The sequence below is a fragment of the Pelodiscus sinensis genome, chromosome 15, assembly GCF_052426305.1.
Source record: "Pelodiscus sinensis isolate ZL-2025 chromosome 15, ASM5242630v1, whole genome shotgun sequence".
Taxonomy (NCBI): Eukaryota; Metazoa; Chordata; order Testudines; family Trionychidae; genus Pelodiscus; species Pelodiscus sinensis.
In genome coordinates, this window is record NC_143066.1 from 40,869,735 (window position 1) to 40,895,091 (window position 25,357).

A 25,357-nucleotide genomic window follows, 5' to 3' on the forward strand; every position below is an offset into this window, starting at 1 on the left:
AATATCTCAATAATTTCTTTGTACACAGAATTTCCATTAATATATCATCCCAAAATACACAACCAATTAACATCACATCTATTGATGGTCTTGTCCAAAGCAAATGAAAAATAAGTTGCTGTATTGAAATTTTGCATTTGTTCCTTGTTGATTTGATGGGCCAATTTCACAGCTCTGTCATTAACTGGTTTTATTGATAATGGCACATCTTGAATTCTCTGTAAGATTTTGTCCTTGTTGTGAAACTTATGAAATAATTCATGACCAATTTTTAGCATGCATCTCTTCACATGATCCCCGTCAGTGAAAAGCTTTCTCTCTTGAATAATGTTGTATGAGCCGGCAAAACTTGTGGAGTTTAAGCTCTCATCTTTTTTTGATCCTGCCAGCAGGCTATTTTATCCAATGTTCATTTTTCGCTGCAATTCCCTGCAGGCTTTTTTTCCTGCATCACTGTCATCTTAGTTGTATTTTGTAGCTAATGTTGCATATTTTGTCATGAGATTTTTTTGGGGGTGGGGGGGTTGACACAGTGTGGAGACCCAGACCTATCCACAAACACATAGGCTGTGTCTAGACTGGCAAGTTTTTCCAAAAAATCATCTGCTTTTGCGGAAAAACTTGCCAGCTGTCTACACTGGCCGCTTGAATTTCCGCAAGAACACTGACGATCTCATGTAAGATTGTCTGTGTTCTTGCGGAAATACTATGCTGCTCCTGTTCGGGCAAAAGCCCTCTTTGCGCAAGAGGGCCAGTGTAGACATTGTGGTATTGTTTTGTGCAAAAAAGCCCCGATCACGAAAATGGCAATCGGGGCTTTCTTGCGCAAAACCGTGTCTAGATTGGCACGGACGCTTTTCCGCAAAAAGTGCTTTTGCGGAAAAGCGTCCATGCCAATCTAGACGCTCTTTTCCACAAATGCTTTTAACGGAAAAACTTTTCCATTAAAAGCATTTACAGAAAATCATGCCAGTCTAGATGTAGCCATAGATATTGTCAGGGGTGGCCCGTGAGCCTAGGCAAACTAGGCAGTTGCCTAGGATGCCGCCGGCCGAGGCGCCCGATGATGATGTCACGGGGTGCCGCATGATTACGTCACGGCCATTGACGGCCTTGCAGGTGGGGGCGCCAATTGCGCCTTCCACCTGGGGTGCCAGCTGCCGCAGCCGGCCTCAGGCCACTCCTGGATATCGTCCTCTCCTTTTGAAAATGTCGGTAATTGTCATCTTTCTTTCTCTTCGCCATTTTTACTGATAATGGAAAGATTTCTTGACCAATCAAAGAAAAAGGGAAGATGCACGACCCTCCCAATGAGAGGAGAGGATGGATGGTTGTTAATATGAACAGTTACAGGTGAAACAGACCAAAAACCATCTTGACATGAGTAATGATGCATTTTTTAACATTTTGAATTACATTTTCATTCTGATTTTAAAAGTTGTGTGTATTTAGGGAATGACAACAGAGCCACATTTGGTTCCCTACTGATCCATATTGGGCTCTAGAGCCATAGGCTGCAGCCCCCTGCCCTAAGGAGCCCTTCCCCATCCTGGGTCCAAGGAGAGGAGGGAGCAGCAGCAGGCATGGTAGGGGCTGAGTGGGGGGACTACAACTCCCAAAACCCCCTGCGGGCGCGCTGACCTTTAATGGGCGGGTTTAGTTAGAATCCCCATATTCCTGTTGGACCCCATTTGAGTTGGCAGAGCAGCGGGCCAATCGCAGCTCTCTTCGTCACGGGGCTGCGAGCCCCTGGCCAATGAGAGGCGAGACGGCCCAACGGGCAGGCGGGACTCGTCGGTGGAGGCGGAAGTGTGCGAGCCCCTAAGCAGCTCCCAGCTCCATGCCCCGCGCTGGGCCGCCCCGCCATGGCGAGCGCCGCCCGCGACCCCCTCCCCTTCGCCGGCTCCGAGCAGGCGGACGACGCGGTGAGGGGCACCTGCGAGGACGCGTCCATCTGTAAACGGTACCGGGGGGGGCGGGGGAGGGGGAACTGAGGGACTGGGGGGGGCTGTGCCCTCGGGGGGGGGGAGGGGGGACTGAGGGACTGGGGGGGCTGTGCCCTCGGGGGGGCGGGGGGGGGGACTGAGGGACTGGGGGGGCTGTGCCCTCGGGGGGGCGGGGGAGGGGGGGAGGGACTGGGGGGGCTGTGCCCTCGGGGGGGGCGGGGGAGGGGGAACTGAGGGACTGGGGGGGCTGTGCCCTCGGGGGGGCGGGGGAGGGGAACTGAGGGACTGGGGGGGGCTGTGCCCTCGGGGGGGCGGGGGAGGGGGAACTGAGGGACTGGGGGGGCTGTGCCCTCGGGGGGGCGGGGGAGGGGGAACTGAGGGACTGGGGGGGCTGTGCCCTCGGGGGGGCGGGGGAGGGGGAACTGAGGGACTGGGGGGGGCTGTGCCCTCGGGGGGGCGGGGGAGGGGGAACTGAGGGACTGGGGGGGCTGTGCCCTGGGGGGGCTGGGGAGGGGGTGCGGGACTGGGGGGCTGCGCGCTCAGCAGGGGGTGGTGAGTGACTGGGGGGCTGCGCCATCGGGAGGGGCAGGGGTGCTGAGGTACGGGGGTGGGGTGGGGTGGGGTGAGGCGTGGGGGTAGGTAGCTAGGCGGGGAAGGCAGCGCAGTGGAGGGCCCTTGGAAGATGGGAGAGGCGCATCTGCAATCTCCATGTGAGGAGCGAGCAGATCTAGTATTGTGCGAAAGTAGGGCTGTGGGTGATTGAGGGTTGGAGGGGTGGGTTCAGGCTGTGTATATATTTATTTATGTATAGGTATAACGTATAAAAGTGTATTGGGGTGTATAGTGCTGCCACAACACATCTGCTGGTTGTCAAGGTCGCTAACTGCTGGTTGTATAGAGGTGTAGACAGGTCTGGGTTTTTTAATATCAGGAAAGTGCTTAAAAAAAGTTGTTGAATATTGCTTGAAGGAGTATTTTTATCACTAAACTTTTCCACTCTTAATTATGTGGTTTAAAGGTTCAGTGTTTCATATATAGAGAGTGTTGTTAAATAGTGAACTAGATTTTTTAGCACTTGTCCCACAGTTAAAAAATATAACCCTGTACAATCATCAGGTAATGTAAAACCATGAGTCCTTGTAGCAGTACTTGAAAAAATGTAGCTCACATACATAAGGAGGCAACTTTTCTTCCCAGGTAAATGCCATCAATGTTGACAGCAGCCTTCCCCCCCCCCCTCATTCTGTCTTTTTAAATGTGAACTGAACATAAACACATGCAGAATTGTTTTCCTGATTCTGCAGACTGCACACTTCTGCTGCTGCTACTCATGCTGTGCCTAAAGTCTGAATGCTTTTCATTGTTGCTGTTGGGAGCCTAGTTGTCAGCAATGAAAGTGATTTGTACTGGCTTAGTTTCACTTCATTTAAGGAAAATATAAACAATAGAAATAGCAGCAACTGTAACTATTAACTGGGAGGAAGATTTAAAAAATGGGGAAGAGTAGAATAGTGAGTGAGGATGAGGGATGTGAATGGATAACGGGTGATGCTTACCCGTGGGCAGAGAGCTGCTCCAGCCCGAGAATGACTGGGAGCAGAAGCTGGCCCCTCCTGCATTTGGGGCTGCCGGCCTCCCTACATGGGATCCCATTTAATCCATTAACTAGTTGAACCTAAGGTTTAACCGGCCAATTGATTAACTGGGATTTTACATTCCTAGAGAGGTAACTGAGTGTAGAGAATGTAAGGTGAGGAAAGAGAGGGTAGGTGGTGAAACAAGAGAAGGAAAAGAAATTAACCAAGATCTATTTAGGAAAGAAGAGGAATAGAAGGAGTGAGTCCAGAAATGTTGTTTTTTAAAGTAAAATGGGTGTTACAGGGAACTGAACTTGAATACCTCTTGAGGTTCCTTCTGGTTCTAGTATTCTATTATTATGAATGAGGTTAAACACCCCTTCATTTGTGGATTAGGGATGTCAACCTGTAGTCAACCACACAATTAACCAATAACCCTGGGCTTATCTGTTAATGTTATTGACTAAAAGCGCTGCCCTCTGTTACAGAGGCAGCAAGCGGGGAGGAGGGAGCTGAAATGTGTGGGGAGCTGGCTTCCACAGAAGCCCCCTCCGGTGCCTCCCACAGAGGCAGCAGTGTGGGGTGGGGGACTGGTGGGAGCCAGGTTAAGTTGCCAGCTCTGCTTAGCTGCCTACTCTTCCCCTCCCCCTTTGTTTCACTCAAAGTTAGTAGTGGGGAAGGGCAGGAGGGAGCCTATGTTTGGGGTACCAGCTCTGGAGCTGCCTGCTCCCCTTCCCTCTGCTGCTGCCTCTGATTGAGAGGCAGCCGTGCAGGGGAGGCAGGTGGGAGCTGATACATGTGGAAAGAGGCTTTTAAGCCTGCTTCCTGCGCATATAGACTCCTGTGGAGCCGGCTGCCCCCTGTAGGGCTGCGCCTCTGTTGGGGGAGGAGGGTCAGGCGGGAGCCAGTGCTGTTGGAGAGCTGGCATTTAAGCCAGTTCCCCATAAGCCCTGGCTCTCACCTGCCCCCCACCCCGTAAATGTGTAACCGCAAAAATTTCCAGTATTTACACATACACCCAAATACCTAATAGTTAACATCCCTGTTGTGGACCCCTAAAAAACTTATTCCAATTAAGATGCAGACGCCTTTGGAAATCTTAGACCCATGGTGTCCAATCCGTTCTGAAGCAGTAGCCAGTATAGTGAACTAGCCACACTTAACAGCCAAATAGCCACATTGTTCAAGCCAACAACCGGCCAAATAGCCACATGTTGCTAGTGTGTTGGACACCGCTGTCCTTGACACACTCTGCAGACTAGAGATGTAAACCAGTAACCGTGTAACCATTAAAAATCCAGTCGGTCACATGGTTACCGTTTTACCTGGGGATGTACTGGTAGGCGCTAGGGAGGGAAGGATGGTGGAGAGGTGCCCCCGCAGCCACTCCTGGGATGTCCCTTGTTGGCCCAACTCCCAAGGTGCCAGCTGCCCTGTGGGCTCTCTGCAGCTGGCAGACTCCTGAAGCGTGCCAGTTGCCAGCCCCACACGCCAGGATCCTGCCAGCTACAGAGCCTGTAGCACAGGGCATCTGACATCCTGGGGGCGGGGCTAGCACCCCAGAAGTGGGGCTAGCAGAGCCCGCAGCATGGGACAGCAGCTAGCTTGCCAGGAGCTGGGGCGCGCCGGGAGCCTGCTGGCTGTGAAGCATACAGCGCAGAGCAGCTGGTGCCACAGGAGGGGTAGAGTGCAGCTGGTAACAGAAATGGATACGCATCATCAGTTAACTGATTAAACTCTGGTATCCCTACTACAGATACCTCACAAATTGAAAACCACTATTCTAAACAATTAAGTAGAAAGTTCGTTGATAGGACTTATGTAGTGCCCTGCATGGAAGTGCCAGGCAGAGTTGCACATTTTTCATTTTACTTAGTACACTTATTTCTTTGTTAGGTTTTGGACAGACTTTTAAAGATCTGCTCTTAAGCAACATTCTGATTCTGTAGAGATTATAGATAATTGTGAAGAGGTGGGAACGAGGGTATTACTTTTACTAGGGCTCAGGTAGCTCTTCGAGGCTCCAGTTTGGTATAAGTGCATATAAGCCACATACCTATTAGAGCTTCGGTTGATGTGTGGCATTAAAAGCCATGTGATGTTCAGTCCTTGGAATCGAACACAGACAATGTAGCTGCTCTGTCTGTGAGGCTTCAAGTAAGAAAACTTTGCACTGAAATTCTTCAAATTATTTTGCAGGTGGTACCTGAACTTTGCTAAATCTCTCTGTGAAATTCTTCAAACGCATGGGGAGAAATACATTTAAAATATTACAAAAGTAACAGCTATTTCTTTCTAGTTAGAATTACTTTATGTAATCGGTGTTAATTTGAACAGTCTCAGGTGGTCAGTGGCATTTTAAGACTCCTTCCTCCCAGCATACCTCTTTGGAAGACCATCCTAAGACAGCTTTTTAGCTTGTTTGTCTAGGTAGTCTTCAGCAGTAAATCCTGATGGCTCTATTTGCTAATTCTCTTTTTCTCCTCCTCCCCCACCCCAATGCCTTTGTCAGATTTGCTGTAACTATTGGCTACTGGAAGGACCCTTACATCCAATATTTTGTGAGACAGGCAAAAGAGAGGAAAGCACCTGAAATTAACAGAGGCAAGTTAACATGTGAATTTAAACAAAGACAATACAAACGCACTCGGAACATATGATGTTCTTGAAGAATAGTGGCTAAAGCTTCCATATCATGGATATTATCGAATGTACGTGGGAAGCATGTAGTAGGTTGATAGGAGCTCTCCCCAGCGTAGTGGTTGGATTGCACACTGGACCCTCACCCTTGGAATGTCGTTCTTCCCTTAGTATTGTAAACTGATTTCCTATGTGTTCTGCTTACCTTGTAATGTACTGCACAAAGCAACCAAAGAGCAGGGCTGTGATGCATGACCTTAAGGCACAGGGAAGTACTACTCGCCAGGTGAGACTAATAAAAGCAGATGTATAGTTTGAATAGAATTAATCTGCCAAGATGACTCCGTTTGAACTTTTTGAACTGAAATTTCCAGTTCCTCAGGTGACGAGCTCTAAAACCCCATAAAATATACATATCCCATATGGGAGCAGCTAAAGAATATTAGTTGTCTGGGGTTTTTAAGCACTTTTTTTTTCCCTGCAGGATACTACGCTCGTGTGCACGGAGTGGGTCAGCTACTTAAAACTTTTTTAAAGAAGACAGAATGCAACTGTCAAATCATAAATCTTGGTGCTGGTATGGATACCATGTTCTGGAGATTAAAGGTGATATCTCAGAATAATGATACTAGCAAAAAGAAGGGATTACACATGTCTGAAACTCTCCTGTTTTCTTGTTTTTAAAAAAAAGGAAATTATTGACCATCAGTCTGTGTTGTAGGAATGCATGGCACAAAGGTGACCTCTAGTGGCCATTTGGAAATGTCTTTAGTTCTTAGCTCATATTTAAACTGTAAGGAACAATTTCCTTGCCTATATATAAGGATATAAATCCAGAATCAAGTGCAACCTTTGTACTTGGCTGACACCCTCTCTGTGTCCTAAATACTACTTTGAATTATTTTTTAAAAGCTTCTAAATGCCAACAGTTATGGTGTGACACTCTGTATAAAAGCATATTCTAGGCCTTCCTCGTTTTTCTGAGAGTTAACTGTGTATAGTAATTTGCAGGATCAGGTTCTATCAATGTACAGGCAGTCCCCGGGTTACGTACAAGATAGGGACTGTAGGTTTGTTCTTAAGTTAAATCTGTATGTAAGTCGGAACTGGCGTCCAGATTCATCCGCTGCTGAAACTGATCAGAGGCTGATTGCAGGAAACCGGGGGCAGAGCAACTCTGCCTCGGGCTTACTGTAGTCAGCCGCTGGTCAGTTTCAGCAGCGGCTGACTTGGGGACGCCTGGGGCAGAGCAGCTGGGGTGCTGCCGGGTTGGTCCAGTAGCGCCGAGGAGCGGCGCTGTGGGACCAACCCAGCAGCGCCCCAGCTGCTCTGCCCCAGGCGTCGTGGGCAGAAAAGCCTGGTCTGCTGGGGGGGGAGGGGGCACTAGCTGCGCCCTCCTCCCTCCCCCTCCCCCCCAGCAGACCAGGGAGACGCGGAGCAAAGCCTCCAAGGACGCCCGCAGCGCGACAGCCCAGGCGCGCCATGGCTGTCCCGCTGCGGGCGACCTCCGAGGCTTTGCTCCCCGTCTCCCTGGTCTGACCAGCAGACCGAGGAGACGGGGAGCAGCTTTTCTCGCCCCGGAGAACGCGGGCGGTGGGACCGCGGCTCATCTGGGCGTCCCGCCGCTCCCGTCCTCCGGGGCGAGAAAAGCCCCGTTCGTAACTGCGGATCCGACATAAGTCGGATCCGCGTAACTCGGGGACTGCCTGTACATGGATTCAGGAAGACAACCTGGATAGGCTAGGGTTAGTCACCCATTGTGTTATAGTCATGCAAATAAAGTGGGATTTAAAAAAAAAAATCAAATGAGGAGGCTTTCGCTCTGCCAGCACTCATGCTAAAACTATATTGAAACCCAGTTTTGTTAAACCTTGAGAATTAAGAGTGGTGCCTTTAATTATGTCCTTGTGCTATCACCCCGTCCCTTCCTCATGACCAGCAAGAATAGCATAGAACGGGTCGGCAAACTCTGGCTCTTGGTCCATCAGGTAATCCGCTGCAGGCTGCAAGATGTTTGCTGACATAGACCGCCTTTAGGTACGGACCTCCACATCTCTCAGTGACCACAGTTTGCTGTTCCTGGCCCCTGAGAGCAGCAGGAAGCGATGTTCAGCGCCTCCCTGCAGCACAAGCTGCTTCCCACTGCTCCTGTTGGCTGGGAACAGCAAACCACAGCGCCTGGGAACTGTGGACGGTCAAGGTCAGCAAACCATCTCGCGGCCTGCCAGCAGATTTCACTGATGCGTTGAGAGCCAGAGGTTGCTAACCCTGGTATAGAAAAAGAGGTCGCATTAAGAATAATCATCCTTGCTAATTAATGTGACATTCAGGAAGGTGCGAGATTGACTGCCCTGGAGCTAGCTAGGGATATAATAGTGGAGTCGATTAACCGATAAGCAGATGCTTATAGATTAATGCTATAGACTACATGCGTTGCTATGGACTACACACAGAACCCCCTCCTACCTCCGGCCAGTGAATTTTTTCAGCAGACTGGCCGGCAGCCCAGTCTGGGACGCTGGGTCTGGGACCTACTCCTGCTGTGGTTCTGCATTTAAAATATATTAGGAACTAGGCAGGCAGGCAGCCCAGCTCAGTTCCAGCTTATGCTGGGTCTAGAAACTCGCCCCCTCACCATGGACAGGGGCTGCTTCTGTATCAGAGGCAGCAGCGTGGGGTGACAGGCAGCCAGTCTGCGTCGGGAGATCGTTTTTAAAATGGCTCCTCTTATGGACCAGCTCCCGCCTGGCATCCCGTGCTGCTGCCTCTGATATGGAGACAACAGCATGGAGAGGCAGGGGGCTTCTTGGAAGTGGGGCTGGAGCTCTCTGGCTGCCAGCCCCTCCCCCAGGGACTATAGAATAGTCACGTAACTGATAAGAATTCATGAGGTTAATCGACTATTCAGCTAACCGATATTTAACATCCCTAGAGGTAGCAGGACATCTCTGTCCCCAGAAGAACAGTCGCATTGACGCAGGGACAGTGCACGTTTGCCCATATTCTTGTTTTGTGCCTAAACTTGGGTCTGGCGGGACTCTCCACTTCATGCAGATAGGGGACTATGGAGCCCTAACCCTCTCTGAGATTGCCATTGTGAGCGCAAGTTGTGGGTTGCACACGTAAAAGTCCACTAACACGTGACTAAAACTAACCCTTTGAGTGGATTTTTAACAGCTGCAGCAGGTTGGCTACGTGGTAGGCACATATTTGTGAGCAGTTGACTAATACAAGCACTTTGTGGCATCTCTCTTCAGTGTTCCCGTTTGCTTCCTTTTGGGGTATAAACTGAGTGATGCGTGAAAGCCATGGGTGAAGTTTTCTGTTGTGTACTGTGCGTGGCAATTCGATTTCCAATATGTTGGTTGCCAGACCTTACTGTTTGTTCAGATGACTTGAATATCCTACGAGTTTGTTTCTTTGCTATTGAGCATGTGTATTGTTTGTTAATTTGTAGTTCATTTAATTAAAAACAATAACACACAAACCCAGAGCATTAAGGGATGAAGAACTGAAAATGTGAAACACAACTTTTCAGGGGAAAACTAGATTGAGTCCCCCACTCTCTCTGCGGGAAGCGTGACCATTCCCTAAGGTTGGGATCTCATTCTGATTTTTTTCAGGATGAAAATCTTCTCCCTAAAAAATATTTTGAAGTGGATTTTCCGATGATAGTTGCAAGAAAAATATATACCATCAAGTAAGTGTGTGCGCGTTGCTTCATTGTTTAGCTGTACCGAGCTGATCACAAACCGCATGTACTAAATCCCATTGTGGTGGCGTGTCGGGGTTCCCCCGCCTCCTGCACCCCCATAGTGGCATGAGCAGATCCCACCAGCCAGTAGAATAGAGGGAGTTCACTGCTTCTCCAGAATATAGCACAGCATAGATGTAATCTGGTTACAGGGCAAGCCTAAGATGCCTCAGCTCCCCCCTTGAGATGGGGGAGACTGGGCCCTTAAATCCCAGTCCCTTCCCTAGGCTGTCTCCTCCATGATTCCAGACAGAAATTACAACCCTCTTCCAGCCTTGCCCCCCAGCCAGAGGCTGGACCTCGCCCTCCTTCCTTTGTCTCCCTTCCTGGGAGCCAACTGGTCGGACAGGTTGGGAGCCCCTTGCATAATGACTCATCCCCTGCCCTGCTGGGCCGTGTTACAAATAGCCACCAGTAGGTGTCACCCACAGCCCACCGCTCAGCATAGCCACCAACAAGGTACCAATACTACATCACACCCATATCTCTTGGCTCTCCAGCAAAGCTGTATAGTTCAGAACAGCAAAAGTTTTATTTTTTCTTGCGACCTGTTGAAAAAAATGGTTTGCCTGGTGACCCAACATAATTATATCTTTTGATTAGTGTGTGGGCTCCAGGATCAGGCCAGGAATGAGAGGTTTGGGGTGCAGGAGGTGGCTCCAGGCTCCTTACGACTAACACCTGGAAGAGTTTAGAGAGGGTTTTTTCAGTTCATTTTTTGTATTTAGTCAGTGTTTCACATGTAGCATATAGTTGCTTTGCTTCCTTGTTGAAGATTCCCGTGAACAACAGAAGGGACAGGAAAATGTGATTACAAGGCGCTTTTCTGCTTTTAAAACCTATAGAAATGAATAGGAAAATTCATGGCCCATGTGGTGTCTGAAACACGTTGAAATTCTTTGTTAAACTGATTAAATTTACAGTTGTGTTCTTTTGGGGGGAAAAGGGGGGGCCTAAAATAGAACTGAAAAAAGAAAATCTACTCCCTCCACTTTCTTTGTCTTCACATAATCTATTTAAACTAAGTGCTCGAAGATAAGGTTCTCTTTTATTATAAAGAGTGGTTTTCAAAATGGGATATACATACACCTGAGGTTATGCAAAGAAAATCCTGTGATGGTGAATAATGTGTTTTCTTTAGTAAGACTTGGATATCTAATCATAGTCAAAACATACCTATTTTGGATGGGGTTATGTGGTATGCAGCCTAAAAAAACCTTGAAAACGTATAAAGGATAACAGTTTTGGTGCCGTAAAAATAAGAGCTACTGTCGTGTGATCTGTTACTACCAAAACTTAGTTATATATGCAAATTATACTTTAGGTTACCTAGTGACTATTACAAACTAGTGAGGGTTCTACAGTATACAGAAACTCCCAGAGCAAATCAGGCCTTACATCCGACTGAAGAAAGTTCTCTAATGATGCTAAGCTCTGTGTTCTTTCCCCAAAAATTCGTAGGCCATATCTATACTTATGACCTGGAGATCAATCTTCTGGCGTTTGATTTAGCAGATGTAGTTAAGACCCACCAAATTAAATACAGAGGGCACCTTTGGTCAGTGCCAGTACTCCTTGCAGTTGTGAGGAGTAAGGGAAGCTGATGGGTGAATCTACCTCCCACTGTGAAATGACACCAAGCTTGGCTTAAGGTACATCGACTTCAGCTACGTTATTTACGTAGCTGGAGTTGCATACCTTAAACTGACCTTCTGGGTTGAGTGTAGACCTGGCCTTAGAAGGAGATAGAAAATCCTCAGACTTCCATGCTGAGGCTGGCTACCATGGGAGAATGATTTTGATGTAGAAAGAGCAACCATGATTAGTAAACTGAAGCTCGTTGGGAATTTAGAGAGGGTACATGGATTTGTCAAGAAATGACAAGACTTGTTCCAAAGCTCAAGAGTGCCTAGAGCTCAGTATGTTCTTTTTCTTCGTGAAGCTTGCAGTTTCTTGTATACCCATTAATTATAGAACTAATCTTTAGTAAATACATTGAGCAGTAAGTCGAACTGCATGCGTGTGTTTCCAGAAGAGGGCAGAGATGCTTTTTGACAGCATGTAAACCAGTTAACTGCTTGCTGACACTTTTTTTCCCCTCTCCCATAGATCAAAACCTCCCTTGTCAAAACCAATTATGGAGTCCCATTCTGGGGAGTCTTTTCTAATAGGTGAGTCATCTTAAAAAGTAAACCAGTAATGCACTGTCTTTTTTTAACCTCTAATCTGTTCACTTCAGCATGTGGGCAGGGTTTTAATGTTTTAAACATTGTGTGAAGGGAGGGAGGAGAGAAGGAAGGCTAGTTGTGTTTAAAAATGTCGTCTTTACGAGAGGTCTTGGCATTCTCAGTATTTTTTCTTTACATTGTAATTATTGATTATGCTTTCTTCTGATTCTTGAAAAGGGAAGAATATAGGGGATCACACACAAAGTAGTGAGTATCAGAAATCTACTGGGTGTTCTCTAGTGTTCCCTTTGATCTTTTCCGTTCATATGCGGATTGTTCTCATCTATGTGCAGAATAAATGTTATGCACATCATGGCATAGGCGAATGTGCACCACCAGTAGAAACTAAAAACATAGCTGTGGGAGTTCTGCTAATTGACTGAGCAGCATTTGGATTTGTCCTGAGCAGCCGCACAGCGTAAAGGAAGCAGTGGTGTTATTCCTATCTCTCTTGTTAATTCCACAAGTCTTTTATCTGTATCTACCATCTGAACTGCAAACTGTTTGCGTAGTGCGTTCTCAGATGATAGAGCCCATCAGTACTTTCTGCAGCTTATGGGTAAAGCCTGACTTCTGATGTCCCATTCCCAAGAGACTACTTCCCACCTTCATCAAAAGACCGTAGCTAGTAAGCCCATGTGCCAAAATTGGTTGTACAGTGGTTTAGGTAACTTTGAAGTGGTGGACTGTATTACCTGTCTGTCAGAAAGCATACTCTGGCTTGGCTGTGTCTCTAGTGGTTCTTGCATCGTAGTAGATTGCACAGTTCAAAACTCTACTTTGCTTTTGAGTCGTCAGGGCTCTGAATGAGCACTACTCATGGCAGTGACAGCTGGGGACTTGGCCCAAAGCTAACTAGGTCAAAATAGGTCCATGGAAGTCTCACTGCAGGGGGCTCTCCTGCATATAGCACCATCAGATGATGAAAATAATCCTATTGACTTTGTTAGTAACAACCATGTTCATTAAGTGTTTGTGGGCCTGTATCCTGGAAAATATACTATGGTTAGCAATGTCTGCTGCCAGCTCCAAAAGCAGGTGAGCGGCCTCCCAGAGATCCCTTTAACTTGAATTCAAGAGGATGTTGATAAAGAGGGTTCAGAGAGGAACCAGGAGAATACAGGCAGTCCCCGAGTTACGTGGATCCGACTTACGTCGGATCCCTACGTACGAGCGGGGCTTTTCTCGCCCCGGAGGACGCGGGCGGCGGGACTGCCCAGATGCGCCGCGGTCCTGCCGCCCACGTCCTACACGGCGAGAAAAGCCGCTCCGTGTCTCTCTGGTCTGCTGGGTGGGGGGAGGGGGGGCGGCGCAGCTAGTGCGCACCCCCCCCCCCCTCCAGGAGACCAGGCTTTTCTCGCCGATGCATGGGGTAGAGCAGCTGGGGCGCTGCCGGGTTGGTCCCGCAGCGCCGCTACTGGACCAACCCGGCAGCACCCCAGCTGCTCTGCCCCAGGTGTCCAGATTCAGCTGCTGTTGAAACTGATCAGCGGCTGATTGCAGGAAGCCCAGGGCAGAGCAGCTCTGCCTCGGGCTTCCTGTAGTCAGCCGCTGGTCATTTTCAACAGCGGCTGAATCTGGACGCCCGTTCCAACTTACATACAAATTCAACTTAAGAACAAACCTACAGTCCCTATTTTGTACGTAACCCGGGGACTGCCTGTAATTAACAGACTTGGAAAACAAACTGTGCAGCAATGGGCTCCTTAAGTCAAGCGGGTTTATTTTAACAAAGAGAAGGTTAAGAGTGAACTTAGTCTGTTAGCATCAAACTTCCGGTCATTGTGTAGGTAAAGGGCTGTTCATTCTAGCAAGTTAACTATAACAAGATCCAATAGTGGGAAGGTGAAGCTAGACTAATTCACATCGGATATAAAATGTGTATTTTTGCCAGTAAGGATAATTAACCATTGGAACAATTTCTCAAGGGTTGCGAGGGAGTCTCAGGTTCCAAGGGTTAGGAATTTTTAAATCAAGACCAGGTGTCTTTCTGAAATATTTGCTCGAGTTCAAGTAGGATTTTCATGAATTCTTCCCCATGGCCTATGTGAGACTGGATGATGAGAGTGGTCCTGTCTGGTTTTCTGATCTGTTAATCTGAATTTGAGCACATAATTTTGAAAGAAGTGATAGGAATGGGGAATGTTTGATGTGCTGAAATGGTCTTATTCTTAATTATCCAACATTTTGTACATTGTTTGAGTGGCAGGTTGTTTAGTTGTGAATTCTGCTCTTGAGAGGTGAAAACCTAGTGCCTCCTATCATGAAGGTGACAAGCTGTTTCTTGTTCTTCTTGCTAGGAGATGACTGTGGCAAAAGGAAAACATCCAAATTATTGGTTCTTTTTAACCCAGGGCCCAGAATGACTCCTTGTGAGAGGGACAGTTTTTTGTTGGTACGGAAACCCATCCCAATTAGAGTGTAACAAGGAGAAATTTTGCATGATAAGCCACTCCAAAAAGACAATCAATACTTGTTATCATGGTATCAAAGTGCTTTAGATATGCACTCGTAAAAGTTAATTGCATGCATGAGGTAACAAAGAGCGTATTGTAAGCAAGATCTGTTATGACACTACTGAATGACACTAAAATCATTTCTCTGTGATCACCAGATAACAGCAGATAGCCTGTACGGTACATGCTGAATCTCCATTTATTTTTCCAAAGCAATTTTAAGTTCAAACTCTTTTAAATGTTGTATTGTCAATGCTTTAGAGTGGAGATTGGTTTTCTTCTGTGTTGGGACAGCTCTAGCAAACGGAGTATCCTGATTCAAAAGTCAAACTGACAGAGCAGTCCCTTCCGGGGGATTGGGATTCTTACAGTGATCTTCACGTTAACTTTTGTGGTATTAACTTCTCCTGGATAACTGTCTTCCTCATAGGTCAACTCAGTGCTGTTGCCCCTTGTACGTAAATCACTCCTGAGAGATGTGCTTTGGCGTTTGCTACTTCAGTCAATGAACTGTCCTCTGGCCTGACTCTTGTCCTGGCTTCTCTTTCCATTTCACAAGCATTAAATGTCTCTAGTTTGTTCTTAGGACAAGTGCCAGAAGATGAATTTTTTTTGGTTCCAAGCCAGTATACTTCTGCCATGTCTTTCATGGAAAGCAATGACATCAGGGGTGCAATTTGAGAATAGATGTCTGAGGGAAGAGCTCGGCAGCTTGTTGAATTGCACAGCTATTTGGAGCCACGGTGTCGATGCTTTGTTCAGTTGAATGCATTTAGTTAGATTTCTCCAAGTCCTGGATCAACATGGCAGCTTTGTTAAAGTAATGTTAGGAGGATTGTTCTCCACCTTCCACTACTTGGCCAATGTCAACTAGAACTTTCTTGAAGCACTGTCTTACCATGCTGCTTGTGTTGACCGTGCTCTTTAACTAGCTGGTTCCCCATCTAGACTTGTTCCAAATGTGTTCATTATCAAATGCAGAGGTCTTCAGATGTTGAATCCCTGCTGTCCAATCTGCTATATCTTTCCTGTGACTGTATCAAGAGAACTGGGTTACTTTTCATTCTTAAAGTGGATAATACAAAGTGAACACAAGGTTTTGGACAAAATTCTTCCAGTCTTAGTCTTGTTACACTTTTTTCCCCCGGGGGTGGGGCTCTTTCTTGATCCCCTGAGATGTTTGCGCTTTAGGTGCATGGATTCACAAAACATTGTGATGTAGTAAGTACTGCTCTCCATGCTTAATTCTCTATCCCCGCGCCCACTTTCGTGGTTTTAGACTGTTTTCCCCCCTCCATCTGACAGGAGTAAGCACCTGTCTAACTATCCACTGTGGCTGTCAAGGAGAGCGCTGCATTTGTTCATCTTTCAGTAAACTGAGAGGCTAAAGTGTTTGTTTTGTTTGCATAAGTGATTATGCAGAATTCAAGCCTCAGTACATCATCCCATATGTAAATATAGTGAGGGAAACTGAGTAGAAGAAATCTACTTTCAGGGTAAGGATACATATTGCAAAGGCCTGCATTATTTAATATGCTTGGACCTCTGTAATCTGAGAGTCCCTAATTCAGGGACACCCGTGGTTCGGACCCAGGCAAGGGGAGGAGGAAGTGGCTCTGTGTGCTGCTGCTCCCTCCCCCCCCCGAGCTGGGGGGGACGGTAGTGCTACACAGTGCTTCTCTGGAGGCTTTTCTCTGGCGGGAGTGCAGAGCCACGTGTGCCCTGGGAGCAAGGCAACAGATAAGTGCTCCATGCCCAGATCCCAGACCCTCACCCATTCTCCCAGACCCAGCACTCTCTCACCCCCAGCCCGCTCCTGCTTGCTCCCTCCTGGACCCCCCCCCCCCCCCCCAGTATGTATTGCTGTCTGTTACCTGTGAAATAGCAATTCAGTGCTTTGAAAAACTATTTTATTTTCACTGGAAAAGCATAAACACCCATGGCCCGGAAAATTCCATAATTGGCATAAGCTGTTTCCCATGGTTGCCGGTTTAAAGCGATTCAGGTGTACAGACACCTCTGAAGCTTTCCTATGGTTGGATATGTGCATCTTCCCCAGACTGCAGAACTGAAAGACAACTGTTTCAGTTGTTTGAAAATCAATACATGTCCTTTCTTAAAAAAGGTGTGTGGGGAGGAGATAATGAAGACAAATAGCAAGTGCTCTGTTGTGGACCAGGATGGGTGAGGGCCCAAAGCTGGTTGCATATGTCTACCAGTGAAAAAACCTAAACTTGAAATAAACCCTTTATTCTTGTGGTTGGTGACATCTTCACTTTAAACCCAGCTGCTTCATCTCTTAGTTGCCTACTACTGCCTCTTTCTGCAGTTTTGGTTGCTAGCCTAAGATATTAAGAGCCATGTGCTTAGCTGTCTGTCCCAGTCTTTCTATTGTGGAGTATAGCAGGATAAAATGTATGCATCTGTTTCATGCTCTCCCTTTTTGAAAATCACCAGTGATATATAACTTGCTTCAGACAAGAAACACACAGAGGTAACCTTCAGGCCCTGCTGCTTGCTGTGAGCCAAAGCCCTGCTTCACCGAGAGCTGCTTTGGTAAAGGGAACTGTGGCAAAAGGCATTGAAACCTGAGGCCATACGAGTGAACTGCCGAGCTTTGAATGGATGACTTTCGTATTGCTAGGACCAGGTATAACTATAGGGCAAGACCCATCTTTTCCTATGTCTTGGTGCAACGCTTAGCACTCGGGCCCTGTTATGTTGGGCATTGCACAAGGGCATTGGAACAGATGTCTCTTGCCTTGGAGAGTTAAAACCTTTTAATGAAATATTCATCTTTTAAAATGCCAAAAGCCAATTTTGCCAGTGCTTTTAATGAACACCTATAAACCCAACCAATTAATAGTACCACAAAAGTAGTCGGTATAGGATGGATAGGGGAGCAAGAAACAGCAGCACCGACTTCTAAGGTTAAGTCTAGACTACCGCGTTTTGTCGACAGAAGTTTTGTCGACAGTATCTGTCGACAAAACTTCTGTCGACAAAGAGCGTCCAGACACATTGAGTTCTGTTGACAAAGCAAGCTGCTTTGTCGACAGAACCCTGTAGTCTAGACGCAACCCTACAGGCAATAACACCTTCTGTCGACAGAACTCTGTCGACAGAAGGTGTTATGCCTCATAAAATGAGGTTTACCAGCGTCGACAAAACTGCTGAGTTCTGTCGACGTTATGTCGACAGAACTCAGCGGTAGTGTAGACGCTGGTATAGTTTTGTCGACAAAAGTCCACTTTTGTCGACAAAACTCAGTAGTCTAGACACACCCTAAGTCTATTAAATGCTTTGGAAGAATCTTTCCTCTGTAGAGCTGGTGAAACCCAGCATCTGTTAGAGTGAAAATCGTAATGAAAATATCTTGAGTAACCTTGTATCCACGCTGCTCCCTCTTGGAAAGCCTCCAAAGAAAGTGTTAGGCTAATCCAGCAGGGAAGGAATGCCTGACTGTTGCAAAACCCTTCTGGGAAAGGTAACCAACTCATGTGTGAGATGTTGGAATGCTGCTCCCATAGTCAAGCTGCCATTGTGATTAAAAGAAATCCTGAAGGCCATGATGGAACAGTGTTTTCGTTTGCAGATGAGACAAGTAGCATGTTCCCATAAAAAGAGGAAGATCCTTTTTTCAGCAGTGGCAAAAGGCAAACAAAAAAGCAGCTCTTCACTGGTGTTGAATGAAGCAGAACACGGAAGCTAAAACACCTGTCTTCAAAGTTCTTTGCTCCGAACTGAAGAGGAAATATTGTGGCATGTCTACAGATATAGTCATGTGACGTGCTGTGTCTATTTAAAGGGCACATACTCTCTGCATGAGAAACGCCCGAGACGCAGCCTTGAGAGAGATCAGACCCAAAAAGAGGGGGCAACTGTTTCCTCTTAGCCAAGTGAGGAGTTAAAAGGGATACCACAAAGTAAAACATTAAGCACCTTGACGCTCTGAAGGAGAATGTCATGGTCAATCAATGGGGCCAAGAGTCACAGTCAATTGCTGCATCACTGAAAGGGGTCACCTGAGGTGGATGGTTGGGTCGGCACTGGGACAGTGCAGCCAGCCTGACTGATCAAAGCTGGGGCTGGAACAGGGAGTATTTCACTTTCTCAAGCACCTGTTGGGCAAGGCCATCTTGCTGGACTGCCATGTAGGAGATCAGCCCGCGGTCACGGCTCCCTGGCCCAGCGTAGCCGGAGAAAGCGCTCAAGCAGCACTCCCATGCTGGTGGAAGGTGCCTTCTTTGCCAGACTTTAGGGGAACTGTGAGCTCTTCTTCCCAAGGGGAAGGCGGTTGTGTTGAGACCCTCAGAGGAGCGCTGCACTTGGTAAGAGCACAAGCAGTGGAAATTGCTTGCACTAAAGAAAACTGGAACCAACTTCACTTGCCTAAACTTTCTGTTCACCAGGATGCTGTTAGCTTTTTCCTTTTGTGCTGCCCTGGAGTGTTATGCTGAAGTGTCAGAGAGGTAGCTGTGTTGGTCTGTTTCAGCATAAGAAATGAGGAGTCCTGTTGCACTGGAAAGACTCCTAACACATTGATTTGGGCATACGCTTTTGTGGGCTGGAGCCCATTTTGTCAGATTCATAGATGTGGAAAATATCTCAAACCAGCTGTCCAGTAGCTGTGGAATCAGGGGGCATGTGGCCCATTCACAACCTTCTTATCAACTTCTGAGAGTGGGCCACATGCCCCCTGATTGAATTAGCCATGTTCTCACTGGTCCTTCCCGTACTACTGTAACACTCCTGGCTCTTCGCACGTGTGTGTATCTCTGCCAAACTGTCGTTTTCACTTTGTGCAACAGGCAAAATGGTCATCAGCCCATGAGAACTTAGGCCCAAATCAAGGTTCGTCTTTCAGGTGTTTATACTGAAGTGTGTTCATAGCTGTGTTGTTTTCCTGGTATGAATTGTACGTGTGGAGCTCTCTAAATGCAGTGTTAAGTAATATAACAACATTGCTGTGTGGTGGCAAAGTGCGGTTCTCGTGTGTGGTACTTCCCACATCTATCCATAGCCTAGCTTTGACTTGTACACAAGATAGCCCTTTTGCCTTGCCTTGGTTAAGTTTCCAGTATATAATTATAGAAGGATGCCAACCCATCCATTTAAAAGGGTTTAAGCTTGGGATTTTTTTTGTGTATACCTTCACTATTAGTTTTTAGTAAAACCTAGCTAATTCTTCCTAAATTTTACATGCACATTGACATTTCTACCAAAGGTAGAATTTTTGAAGGAAAATCCTACAGGGAATTTCAGAGAAATGGTGGTTTTTAAGCTTTTTGCTTGCTTTTCAGAGCCTTTTCCTAATGCTCTTTTGTCTACTCACACTTTTCAGAACACATTCACTTTAAAACCTTGTTTCTCCAAGATTCCTTAACAAGTAGAAGTGCCATTTACAAACTTTGTGGGCGTGCATGTAAGAATTATGGTGATATTTAAAGGTGCGATTGCTTGAGAATGTGTGATATGAGAAGTGCATTGGTTGGCATGCTGTATGTACATGCACTGTGGCCTTCGTTGGCATGCTTGGCTTATGTGCTGAGAGTCAAGGGGTGAAAGAGCAAGAGGAGGTGGAAGGAAACCACACGAGGGAGCAGGTGCATCTTGTTTTAGATGGAGCAGAAGGAAAACAAATGGCATTGAGTTTTGGAAATGGAATGGAATCAATTTCATGTGGTGCCAGGAGTCTTTCTCGGGGAGGAATAGAGCCCATTTGAACACAGCTTGTTAAGGCTGTAGAGGTTCCTGTTGCTGAAGAATTCTTAAACATATGTGCAAACAAATGTAAGGAAATTCATAGGCAAAAATCCCTTTTTGAACCTAGAATTAAAGATGGAAAAACATTTATCTTCTGCCAAATTATCCCTACAAAAGCTTTTTGTGTTTTTTATAAAAAGCTACAAAAGTGAGCCCGGAAACAGCCAGTTTAGGGTTCTGTCATCTTTCCCTCAATTCCCTCCCAGAAAGTTTCTTCAAACTTATTTTAGAGTATTTGTGTGAAGTTTGGGGGGGAGGGGAAGAGGGGTCACCCAAACAGCATCACTCTGAGAACGAGCAGATACTAATATCTCTTATTCATCACATAGGTTTATTCAGAGCAGGGTGTTAATATTTTTGTGAGATGAGAGAGAATGCCACCTCAGCATTATCTAAGGGCAGAATTCATGTTTGTGATGTTAACTGAGCACTTGAATACTTTCTTGTATTCAGCCTGGGAGTTCATAACATGGAATTGTAACACAAAATTCCCAAGCTATCAAAAGTGAGGATTTTTTTCAGAATTGTAACATATATTTTTTTAAAGGGGTGTTTGTGATGGGAGTGGGGGTCATTTTCTGTAATAAGTGAAGGTTGAATTTTCATCGCTGAAGCATTCCCACTCCTATTTTGTGGAGGGGAGTAAGGAAGTGCAGTTGTCTCTGCTTCTAGATTAGACACCTAGATACGGTGCCCATCACTACATCCTCTCAAATTTTGTGTTTTGTATTACAGCTAAGCACAAACTTAATATATTAATATATTCAAGTTGATGAAGTGTGAAACAGAAGTTGCATTTAACCTAGTTGCTAATTAAATCATGTATTTTGGTATCTCCTCTAAATAAACAACGAGAAGTCTTGTGGCACTTTATAGACTAACAGATTTATTGGAACATAAGCTTTCGTGGGCAAAGACCTACTTCGTCAGATGCATGTAGTGGAAATTCCAGAAGCAGGTATAAATATACAGGCATATGAAAAGAGTACCAATCAAGAGTAAGGCTAGAGATAACGAGGTCAATTCAATCAGGGAGGATGAGGCCCACTTCTAGCACCTGATGTGGAGGTATGAACACCAAGAGAGGAGAAACTGCTTTTGTAGTTGGCCTGCTATTCACAGTCTTTGTTTAAACCTAAAATAATAGTATCAAACTGTGAACAGAACAGTTTAACTTAGTATGCCTTCCCTGCTTTTTGCTAGACCATCTGGAATTCTGCTTGGATCACTTGGCCTGTGAACACCACTTTTGTAGGCCTGGTGAAATAACTAAAATAAATGGGTAAAGGAAAGAGCTGCTATTACAGAATATATGTGCATTAAAAATTGACTCAGAATAGTGAATTGTTTACTCTGCCCACCTTGAACCATTCGGTGTTGGTTCAAACTCTGTTGGAAATAGAGCTGTTTTATGTTGCTGGTGACTGGTTGGAGTGTTGGTCTCTTGAGAGCTAGTCAGGTTTTATGCCAGTTGCAGTCTCTGAAGTACTTATTGAACTTAATAAATTGCTTTTCAATTATTACTTATTCTGAAATGGCAAACCCCATTCTTTCTGTCTCTTCTTTGCTTGGCTACACTATCTCTTTACCTTGTTTTTGACACCTGGCTTCCTATTGGCATTCATGAATTATTTTTGTCTGCAGCGGTTTTACTGCCTTCCATATGGAACCAAGCCAAAGCTAGTGATAGCTGTTGCAGAGGTATATAGACCGAATGCTGCAAGGCCATCTGAATCTCACTTGGGGTTTTTCCATTATTTACTTACTTTACTGCTTGTGCTCAGAGGGAAATGAACGTGCCATTCTGGCCTAGCAGTTTTACAGAATAATCACAGTTCTTGAGTTAAAAGTAGGGCATAAGCCAGGTGCTTATCTCTGAAGCCCTTCAAAACACAACTCCCCCGCCCTCAGCAGTTTTCAAGTGTCTTGTCCCATTCAGACAGAACACATGGTTTGAAGTCCTTCATATGGTGACTAGACCGTGTGTCTGGCTCGTTGTGGGATTTCTTTTTGCTACTGGTTGCGAACGATAATGCTAATACTTGTTTCCTTATACTGTTAGCCTAATGCCAGAATAAAGGGACATCAGTGTGTCTTTGGACTATGGACTACGAGGGCTTTATCTTTGTTTTGCTCAAAAGCAATTTACGGAGAGCTCAGCAGTCCTTGTATCTTTATGAAGCATCTCTGCCCTTGCAGATACCACCTCCTTTCATTCACTTAATGATTATGTTAGTGTTCAAAGATTAACATAATTCCTAGATAAAATGGTTGAAGCTGGGGATGGATCTCTTGGTACTTGCCTGTTCTGGTCACTGCCTCTGGTACAGCTGCCATTGGCCACTGTTGAAAGATGGACTTTTGGTTTGACCCAATGTGCTCTTGTGGCCTGTGATGAATGGTCGTGGGGAGGGTACTTCCCTTTATGGACATCCCCCCCGCTATTCACTTAACTGAATTACCTGTCAGGGTTAAGAGAGCCAGGGAACAAGGCATGGAATATCCAGCAGCGTTTCATCCCTAGAGAAGGATTAAATGTTGGAGCAACAGAGATATGAGTAGAACAGGGAACGTTTAGCTGGACACGATCAGGTTATTTTCTTTGTTTTTGGGTTGTTGGACTTCCCCGTAACTACCTTGTCTTGTGCTGTAACTCGAAACTGAATCCCAGGGAAGCAGTTCTCTGTGTGTGAATCTTTTTTCAGTTTCTCTGTAACACCTAGTCAGCCGAGTATGTTCCAACAAGTACGTTTTCTTTGTTAATAAAAATTTACCTTTTTAAGACCATGATCTGATTCCTGTGTTCTAGAGGGCAGGAGGTTCTCTCTTCGTGTGCCTAAAACTGCAAGATCAACTATTAAGAAAAAATAGTTTGTTCAAGGTCTCTCCAGAGGGTGGGTCAAAAAGCTTGAGGGTACCCCATAGGGAGGAACTTCCAAATGTGCCTTCCTGGGTTCTCAAAAGGGTTTTTGGATTGAGGTGGTGGCCACAGTATCACTCCAATGCTAGGAAATCTGTGTCCTTGGGGAGTTTTTAAACAGAAGCCTTTAATGCAGGGGTGGGGAACCTAAGCCCTGGGGGCTGGATGTTGCTCCCAGCTTGCCTGAATCTGGCCCCTGTGGTTCAGGGCTCCCTCCCCCTACATCGGAGAGCCTGTGTCAATGCTCCAACCCCCATGCTGTCCCCCAGTGGGGCTGGAGCACACAGAAACTACTAGCCTGGGCCCTTCCCAGGCTCTGGTGTACAAGGGGAATGGGGGAGTGTCCTTCTCAGTCAAGGGCCATGTCAGTGAGTAGGGTTGCCAGATGGTCTCCCGAAAAACACCGGACACCTGGCAACCCTATCAGTGAGGGTTTGTTTGGTCTTTGCTTTTCACTTGTGTGCATCCCCTGACTGTGTGTTTTTGTGGGTCAGCAGCCCCCAACCCAAGAGGTTCCCCATCCCTGCTTTAATGGGAAGGTATTTAAAAGTCTCTTGCAGGGCCCCTGCCTTTTGCACTTGAAATGCCAGAGTGGGGAACAGCCTTGATATGGCCTAAAACCAGAAGCATGCAGAACTCCTGGCCTCTGCCCACCATCCACTAATGTGCTAATCCTTATTACTTCATTGTGGCTGTTCTCTTCCTAGCTCAGTGGAATTTTAATTATTTATGAGTAAATAAATTGTACCGGGAAATATTAGGTTTTTGCAAAATAAATCAAACTGTCGACCACAGATTTATTTTTCTTTGGAGCAGCCTGCTATCCTTATTGCTGCGTGTGGCTTTTCCTTCTCTTCTCCCCACCCAGAACACATGGCAACCATCCCAGTCATCTACCTGCATTATGGTTAGAGCCCTAACAAATTCATACTCCATTTTGGTCAATTTCACGGTCACAAAACTAATGGCTTTTTAAAATAAGTTTTCTGATTCCAGATATTTAAATCTGAAATTTCAGTGTTGTAACTTTCAGTCCTGACCCAAAGGAGGGCAAGGTAATTGTAGGGAGTTGCGGTATTGCCGCCTTGACTTCTGTGCTGCTGCTGGTGGGATGCTGCGTTCAAAGCTGGGCTCCTGGCCAGCGGCCGCCACTCTCTGGTCACCCAGCTCGGAAGGCAGCACAAAAGTAAGGGTGGCATTACGGAAGTCTCCCCACAATAACCTTGTGACCCCCCTCTTTCTCATGACCCACTTTTGAATTTGAACCCCCAGTTTGAGAAACACAAGCCTCCCCCTCTCTTCCCCCTCCCCCCCGAAATCTTATATATAATAGAGTAGAACCCACAAACCCAAATTTTACAGGGGAGGCCAGATTTCATGGTGTGATACTTTTTCATGGCTGTGAATTTGGTAGGGCCCTGATTATAGTGTTGGAAAAAGCAAGAGGCTCCATTTGATGAACAGTCTGGTAGTAATGCAGTGCAGTCTGTAGATATCACTAATCCTGCATATACAGTATTCAGATGCCACACAGAGCTTTTAATATTCCACTGTTTTATTTCTCTTTAATATACAGCAGGTCAAACTTTGGAGCCCAAGTTGATCACGTCGTCCTTTGTTAAAAATACTCCCCTAATTACTGCATCCCTTTCTCTTATCAAGAACTGAACAGTTGATCTTAAATTTCCAGATGCTCACAGCCTCGATTCCAACCGATATTCTATACTTGCAGCAGATCTTCGAGACACAGCAGAGCTGGAGAAAAAACTGAAGACATTTAACATGGACACACAGTAAGATAATCTGTTTCAAAGGTTTGTGGTAATGTAGTGGTGAGAATCAAATCTGTTTTGGGAGTACAGGAACTGCCTCCAGTTTTTATTATGCCATTTCCATGGTAACCTTGTTCTGAATCCTTTGAGCAGAAGGAATTCGGGCAGATACTGTCTAGCTTCACTGAGCAGGCTGCTGTTGCAGTCACTGCCTGCATAGTTCCAAATCCTAAGACGGGTAATTCCTCATCTGTAAGAGTCACACTTTTCCTACATGAGAGCATCAATCCTCTTAAAA

At 46.1% G+C, this 25,357-nt stretch overlaps 1 protein-coding gene across 3 annotated transcripts in view; it reads left to right on the forward strand.

Moving 5' to 3' along the window:
- Positions 1-1,779: 1,779 nt before the first annotated feature.
- LCMT1 (leucine carboxyl methyltransferase 1) overlaps positions 1,780-25,357 on the forward strand; it is a 34,519-nt gene continuing 10,941 nt past the window's right edge. The window contains exons 1-6 of one of the 3 annotated variants that reach the window (XM_075899909.2): positions 1,780-1,963; positions 6,036-6,127; positions 6,648-6,769; positions 9,787-9,863; positions 12,027-12,088; positions 25,020-25,080. In XM_075899909.2, coding sequence (XP_075756024.2) covers positions 1,866-1,963; positions 6,036-6,127; positions 6,648-6,769; positions 9,787-9,863; positions 12,027-12,088; positions 25,020-25,080 — 512 coding nt within the window. In that variant the 5' untranslated portion in view covers positions 1,780-1,865. Of the gene's footprint in view, positions 1,964-6,035; positions 6,128-6,647; positions 6,770-9,786; positions 9,864-12,026; positions 12,089-24,977; positions 25,081-25,357 lie in introns of all 3 variants that reach the window. The other 2 variants (XM_075899908.2, XM_075899910.2) reach the window with 2 other exon arrangements.